This window comes from Pteropus alecto, unplaced genomic scaffold, assembly GCF_000325575.1.
Source record: "Pteropus alecto unplaced genomic scaffold, ASM32557v1 scaffold141, whole genome shotgun sequence".
Classification (NCBI taxonomy): domain Eukaryota; kingdom Metazoa; phylum Chordata; class Mammalia; order Chiroptera; family Pteropodidae; genus Pteropus; species Pteropus alecto.
Window position 1 is genome coordinate 456509 of NW_006430459.1, and position 8092 is coordinate 464600.

General features: G+C 50.2%; 1 protein-coding gene across 1 annotated transcript in view; it reads left to right on the forward strand.

The window, feature by feature from the left end:
- Window positions 1-248: 248 nt before the first annotated feature.
- GABRQ (gamma-aminobutyric acid type A receptor theta subunit) overlaps window positions 249-8092 on the forward strand; it is a 14759-nt gene continuing 6915 nt past the window's right edge. Inside the window, exons 1-3 of the mRNA XM_006904796.1 lie at window positions 249-394; window positions 2445-2533; window positions 7300-7367. Of these exons, the coding sequence (XP_006904858.1) occupies window positions 249-394; window positions 2445-2533; window positions 7300-7367 (303 nt within the window). The remainder of the gene's footprint in view (window positions 395-2444; window positions 2534-7299; window positions 7368-8092) is intronic.

Below are 8092 nucleotides of genomic sequence, written 5' to 3' on the forward strand. Positions count from 1 at the left end.
AGGAGCGGCTGCAGACGGAGCGCACCATCGCAGCAGCCGGCCGCGTCTCAGGGGCGCTGCGTCGGGCACAGCTGCGGGTGCTGCTCCTCCCGCGCTTGCTGCTCCCGGTAACTCTGCCAACCTCGCCTTAGAGGCGACCCTAAGCCACTCCTGAGCTCCCTCTCGCCCTGCACTGCCCTCACTCTGTGCCTTTGCCCCGCTCCGGTCGGCCGTCTCTCGTGCCCTCCGGCCCGCAGGGTGCGATCACCATGTGCATCCGAGGGATGCTGCGAGCCACCGTGCTCCTGCTTCTCATCAGGACCTGGCTCTCGGAGGGTAACAGCGCCAGTCCCATCCCGAAATCCCGCTTCACGGGCGCCTCTACCGTGCCCAAACTCAAGAACGTGTTCGACTGGTAAGCGGGCGCTGCCAGGTTGGGTAAGGCGGCGACAGATGCGGGCGGGCGGCTTCGGGCCTCTTGGACGGAGCGGGCTGGGGGAGACTCGGACCCGAGTCGCCGAGCTGTGGCGCTCAGGCCCTGCCTGCCAGTGCCTGGAGGGGAGGGAGAGAGCTGGGAGTGGCGGTGACCGGTCGAAATAGAGCCCTGTGCTAAAGCCCACCTGTTACTGTGGCACCAGAAAGAGCGCTGCGTGTGCCCAAACTGCAGCCCCGGGGGTGGAGAGAAGATGCCCCCGCCCTGGGGTCTGCCAGCCCTCTCCAGAGACTAAGATCCTGGGCGGCTTTTCCCAGTCATGTCTTTGGCACCTGTGGGATTGGGGTGGGGGGTCGTATGGGGTGATGGGCAAGTCTCAAAACACAGACAGTAGAGACACCTGTTTGAGTCCGAATTTTAGCCTGTTCATTGAGGCGCGCGCGCGCGTGTGTGTTCGTGCGTGTGCGTGCTGAGCGGTGAGGACCTTTTCCGATGCCGCAGGTAGAAATTATTGAGTCAACCTCATGGGAGCCCAGACAGTGAGATCGGAGGCTGTTTAACCGGGCGCGCTTTTGTATGTACACCTATGAAAACATTTGAAGCCTCAGGGTTTTTCCTGTGTTCGATTTCAAGTTTGTTGGGGTCTGCGAATATCTGGAGAGATGTTAAACAGCCGGCTTTTGTATGTAGATCACACAGAAACGTGTGTTTGCGGTGGCCAGGGAACCTGAATGCTGGCATATGGGTAATGTGTGGTCTTAAACAGGTGGGAATGCATTGCTTTAAGTCAGAAATAATTAATGTGCACACTTTGGAATGATGCAAAATGAAATTTTGTCATTAAAGATGATTGGAGACAGTCTTTTAAATGACAAACCAGAAGTGAGCACGCATTCAGAAAAAAAAGGGGGGGAGGGGTAGTTGGGCAAGGTTCCAGCAGACATCTCTGCAATGGCCTCAACCCCAACCCAACATTCCAGACTGCGCTAGTGGACACACACGCACACACACACGCGCATACGCAGAGAGATTTGCAGGGGCTGTCTCCCTCTTCATTGCGTCAAAGATTCTGAGTCATAGTGATTGATACCCAGGGCCTGTTCTAATTCGCAAGCCCCTCTTGGGAAAAAGAGACCCATTGAAGATGTGAGTGAATCGAGTGAGCACATCAGAGACTTCTGGAAAGGCCGGCTCTTTGGGGCTGAGCTGGGTCCACTTACTTGTGCTTACCCAAGACACGTCCAGGCTGGAAGCACACGCTTAGCCAGACAAATGCCTGCTCCCCGAATATGTGTCTTTTTGAGGGCAGCCCTGAACCCCAAGAATCTGAAACGGTTTGGATGGGCGAGGGTCATAAATGTCCGCTGCCCAAGCCAGGCTCTCTCTCTGCGTCACATGCCATATGTGAAGTCTTCAAAACAGTGTGCAAAAGGAAGGTTCACATAGACGTGATGACTGAATGCCTGGCCCTAGCCCAGGTAGGGGCAATGTGACTGGGCTGGAGAAGGTAGACAGGCTTGCCCAGCTCGGGAGGGCACTGGGGATAGAAGACCACCTTTCCTGGGGTGACCAGTTGCCCCTCCCTGGGAGGGAGAGTTCCCACCGACCCTGTAAGCTGCAGCCAGACAGATGGCAAGATGGGGCTCCTCCGGGGTGGGGGGGGGAGTTGAACTAAAGCGCAGATCTGGGGGCTCCACCTGCCTGCTCCCTCCATCCCTCTTCTCCCCGCTTCCCCTGCTGGCTCTCCTCTTCCCCACCCCCAATCCTGCCTGGTAACCTGGAACCGGTCTGTGCGCCCTACCCTCTGGAAAAAAGCAGAGGGGAGGGGGAGGGGAAATGGGAGTGCGTCACTGCTGCGCTTCTGGCTGACTCACTGGGGGGAGGAGGTGGGGGGAAGACGTGTACATGTATGAAAGTACATGTCTGCGTGTGCGCAGAAGAGAAGGCCCTGGCAAGTTGACGCCTGGTGTGTTCTTTGTCTTTTATCCTCTGAGAAGCAATGTGGCATTTACTGGTGACTTCTCTGTTTTAGCAAAAATTGCGCAAACGAATCCGTGGTTCACAAGATTCTGGACAGGGTGCTGTCGGGATACGATGTCCGTCTGAGACCCAATTTTGGAGGTAAGACGCATCCAGACACTAATTAGGTGGAATAGAGCCCGGCTCCGACGAGCTAGCCCCACCTAGTAAGCTGACCAGGGGCCTCCCCTGGCTCAACACTGTGCCTCTCCCCCCACCCCAGGCCTGCAGCGAGCACTCCAAACCCCCAAACTCCAGGTCTTTTGCTGTACCCCTGGAATTTCCCCCACTTCTCTACTTTCTTATGCAAAAGGCCTGCCCCATTCACACTTCTTTACGATGGCGCAGAGGGAGCCTGAGGCTCGCTTCCTGCTGTTGCTGGAGCAGAGTTAAGCACGGAAATGGACAAAACGCGCCCCCACCCTGCTCCTCAGGCTACACTTTTGTGCTCCGTCTATGGGGGGAGGGCACACGAGCTTCTGCTTAAGCCCGTATTCTGTGCATTCTGGACAGTCCCCCCATTCAGCGAGTTCAAAACTAAGGGTATGGTCTTCTCGGTGTTGTTTATTTCACCCACCCACCCCAGACCTTCAGCTTCTACCAAGTTCATTTTATTCAACACACTGCAGGCAGCGTGATCTTTATCAATCCAGCCCGATCACCTCAGGAACTTTTGATAGCTTGACTTAACTGCCAAACAAAATTCAAACTCCTTAATGTCTAATCAATGTACTGTATACCTTGTAATAGTAATAAAATAAAATGTTTAAAAGGGGGGGAAAAAAGCAGCCTTACATTTTAGCGGAGAGGACAGCAGATACACAATAAATCTATAATATCAAATAGTGAAAGAAAAACACTCCTTAGCCTAGCGCTCAGATCTCAAGCACAAAAATGAAAAATGACAAGGAATCTGAAGCACACAGACATCCAGGAAAGCAATATATGAGCTTCTCCCAACATCTCTACGGAGCCTCCCCGCTTGGAAAGGGAATGGCCTCCTTCACTCGGCTTCAACAGAAAAGCAACCTACCCCGACCCCACAGAGCAAGAGTAGCATTTTCTGGCCCAGGGAACACCCAGGAAACCTAGACGAGGGACAGAGAAAAAGAAGGGTGCATTAAATAGAGATTATAGTCACATTTGTGCTCAAAAGGACAGAAAAAAAGCTGAAAAAGAATGGCTAAGCCTGAAAAGGCACTCCATTTCCTGCAGGTGGTAGAGCTCAACCCTCCCCCACTTCTAATGGGTTAATGAGTGCTAATGGCCCACGTTTATACATATGAATAGAGGTCTTGGGAATACTGAATGCCTCAGCCCCAAAGGCTTGCTGCTTCAGGGACTTGCATGCGTGGCCACCTTGAAAAACAAGGCGATTGTCCTGGGCTGAGCTTGGAGGTGGGACACTTCAATAATGTCCCCTTTGGCTGCTTCCCTCCTTCCAAATGAGGACGGGAGCTCTCAATGTGAGAATTCCGGTGTCGGGGCACAGCCAGCACCCCCACTGCGTGATGCCGTTTTAGATCAGTTGCACCAAGCACCAGTGGGTGTCGAGGAAGTAGCTACTACATTTTCTCCTTTCTACATTTTCTTGTTTCTCAGCGAAGGCTGACCAACAGCCATTTAAGTACACCAAGCACCCAGGGGCGGGGTGCAGGGGCAAGGACCATGCTCTGGGGATGGCCAGGTACGACTGGCTCTCAACATCTCCAAGTCACCTGACCAGCATCCTTTGAGCTGATTCAGATTTGTTTACACGAGGTGCCTAGCCTCTTGGGTTACCCTAAGCTTTAGGGGCACGCAGGCCTGGGGCATATGAGAAAAGATGGGTTTCTGATTTGGCCAAACAGTAGATAAAGGTGAAAGGGTAAGGACAATGCAGGACTTGCTAGCATTTAAACAGGAGGGGACACTATAAGCTCTAAGTCCAGGGCTAGTGTATTGGGCGGGGAGTGGTCAGCGAGCCAGAGGAGTCAGGGTTGGGAGAACCAAGACTCCATGTAAGGCCTCCCGCTACACACAGTCATGTTCAAGGAGGAGCCAGGAAAGTTAACAAAGCTGCTTCTGGGCGAGAGGCATGGACTCCACAGCGGTGCAAAAGGCAGGTCCCTGAAGACTTCATGTAGCCCTGCACGTGGCATGACATTGCTGTAGAGTGAAGGAATGATGGAGACCTCGTCATCATTCCTTCGTGTGTCTTTTCCAGGTATTCTGATGGGTTCTAGGGAGGGAAATTGCCCCCTCCCACTTGTCCTACCTTCCTGAGCCCATAAGGAGGGACAGTGATGGGTTATGGGCTGGGGCATCATCACCCCAGAGATAGCATTAGATGCCTGATCTGGAGCTGCTTTCTCCGTTTTGTTACGCTTTTAGGGATGTGGGGTACCTTAGATAAGATCTCGTCCTGTCCGCTGCCAGCACATAAGATGTCCCCTCTGGGTGGATAAATTAGAAAAAGGTACTAGGTCCCTTCCCACCAGGCTACGTCCCTGAGCCAGGACTCATAGCTTGGTGACTGCATTTCAGCTCCCACGTGTCCCTTCACCTGGGAGCCCTTAGACAGGGCTATGCCTGGTCCTTTTTAGTGTTTGGGTCCCCAGGGTGCTGCTGTAAGGGATCAAGTCACCTGAGTGGCATGCGATGGTCTAGGACAAGAAGGCTGGCAGCACAGTGATGTGGTTGGGGGTGGCTGCCTGGCCCCTGGGTCTTGTTGCCAGCCTCACGCAGTTTCTGCCTTCTAAAGGCATGTAGGGGGTCCGAAAGGCTGTAATAAAGAACTGCCTTTCTAGAAACTCCTGTCACTACATAGCACTTTGTTGGGGATCATTCACAATAGCCCTGAATGCCAGCTTTGGGGCTGGATCCCCACAGAGTCCCATTTACTTATCAGCAGCCATTCATATGCTGATTCCCAGGAGCACTTTGCTTTTTGAAGCATTGGGGTGGGAATGATACATTTCTTTGCAGTTCAGCTTCTGAGCAGTCAGTCTTCTCTGCAGCCAGCAGGTGAACTGCAAGCGTCATGCGTGTTTCCATAGCAGCAGCGTGACGTAATATGCATAGAATAAAGGCTTAGCTGTAGGGCTGGTTAGGGGGCAGCTTTGAGCCAATGCGGAAACAATAAAAATGTATTTTTCCACAGCCCCTTCTAGTTTACTACGGATTTTCACATCTTTGCTCACATTTGAGTGGGCAGTGCTAACTAACACCTAGGCCTGAAAAAGACAGCCGGGGGCAGAGACGCACTCACACATTCAGCCGTACATCAACACAAACACCTTTCGTGTGTACTAACTCACGTGAACACACTCATGAATTCACATACGGGTACACGCACATGAACATCCACAGCTACTCACGGACATGCTAGGGTATTCATGCACATGAACATGCATCAGCTCACATACACGTATCCCCACATTAACATATTTGTGCACAAACAGGCTCGTACGTGAGCATGCTCACATGCAAACATTCACTCATCTGTACAGTGACACGAACATACACGAATGTGCTCGTGGATTCACTTGCACATCCACTCACAAATGCTGCAGACGTGCTCACACGTACAGAAGCACAGGAGCGTGCTTACATACGCTCAGGCTCGTATACTCATCTACATAAGTGATAAGTGTGGGCATGTGAGTGTTCACTTATCACTTGAATATGAACAAGGTCACACAAGCACACATTCACACAACGAACATGCTCACTCAGTCACACACTCGAGTTCAGTTACATTCTCGTTCACTCACAAACATCAACTCACATGCACTTAACATGGTCACACAAACATACATTCAATGTAAACACAACTTTACACACAAACGTGACCATGTATTCACTCACATGGACATGCTGACAGATACACTAATGTGTAAACAGGCTCACACAGACAACCCGCATGTTCACTCACAGAGTACACTCACACATTCTCATTCACTCCCTCAAAAACATTTAAATATTTAAATATGCAAACATACTCACATCCACTCATATGTGGTCATACATTTACTCACAAACGTGCTCACGTGCATGAAAGTACAAATTAACTCACACACAAACTCGTGAGTACAAAGATGCTCACATATTCACTTGCACAACATGCTCGCGTGTGCTTTCTCATTTACTCACATGCAATGTATGCAATCATACAGACGTTCATGCACTCACCTGCGAATACACACAGATCCACACACATGGACACGCTCACATACAGAGACGAGCTCTCGAATACCCCCATGCTGATACATTCCTTTGCACCTTAACGAACTCATGTACATTCACGCATTCACTCACAGACAAGCACACTTGCTTGCACACGAATGCAGTCATAGATTCACTCCCATACAACGTGCCGATACGCACGCACATGCACACACATTTACTCCCACAACATACTCAAGCACAAAACCTTGCTCACATTGTCTCACAGACATGCTCACACACACACGTGCACACTGACACCTCCACCTACACATGAATACACTGACACAAATACGCTCTCACACACCACGAATCTTAGCTCATTTGGGGGCTCACTCCTCTGAGATTTTATCGGGAAGACATTTAGAAGAGTACTTCAGCGCCTTAGTTTTTCTTGATTTTGCCCCTGCTCCTTCTTTCCAGTGTGTCATTGGGCCAGGCCCTGCCTTAAGTGCTTGGCCTGCCTTAAGTGACATCAGCGCTGTAATGATCTCCATTTTACCCATGAGGAAACTAAGGCTCAGAGAGGTTAGGTAACTTACTCAAGGTCACACAGCTAGTAAATGTCCAAATGGGGTTCAAACCCAGGTGGTCCGGCTCCTGAGTCCACACTCTTCCCCTTTACCCTGCCCTGCATGTAACAGTGTCTTCCTGTGTTGTAGGTGCCCCTTTGCCCGTGGGAATATCTATGTACGTCTCCAGTATTGAACAGATCTCAGAAGCGACAATGGTAAGTGTGTCAGCCCCAGCCATGGGGACAGAATACATGAGACAAGGGGCAGGATCATAAGCCAACTCCAGTTGTGACCTGTAACAGGGCCCACATGGGGGAACACAGGTTTTGGAAACTAGAGCCACTTGGAATAAAAAATAAATAAATCCAGATAGATTCTGGACCTACAAGTTGAAAGGCTTAGGAAGTTTTTAAAAGGTAATGTAGGATACTGTCTTCGAACCTTTACAGTAGCTAAAGACTTCTTTAAAAAGACATCAAAACACAAACCAGAAAATGAAATACTGGTAACTTCAACTATGATAAAATTCTGTTTAGGCGAAACTTCTGTAACTTCTGTTTTGCAAAAAATAAATCAGTATAGTAAATGTGAAAAGATAAGTCGGTGGACTAACATATTTACAAAAGAGTGGACCGATGTTAAAAATACGCATAATTCCTGTGAGTTAATAAGAATATTTAAAAAGCAATAAAAGTGATCAGAAAATCTAAACAGGAACTTCACTATCGTGAGGAAAACCAAGTAGTAGATAAACATATGAAAAGATGCTCGACATTATTAATCAGAAAAATGCCAAACGGGACCACAATGAGAACCCATTACATGCCCATCAGAACGGCAAAATTCAAGTCAGACAAGACCACTGTTGGCGAGGTGGGAGCGTAGGAAACGCTCGTCTGCTCCTGGCGGTGCTGTAAAGTGGAACTTGCTTTCGTTTTTT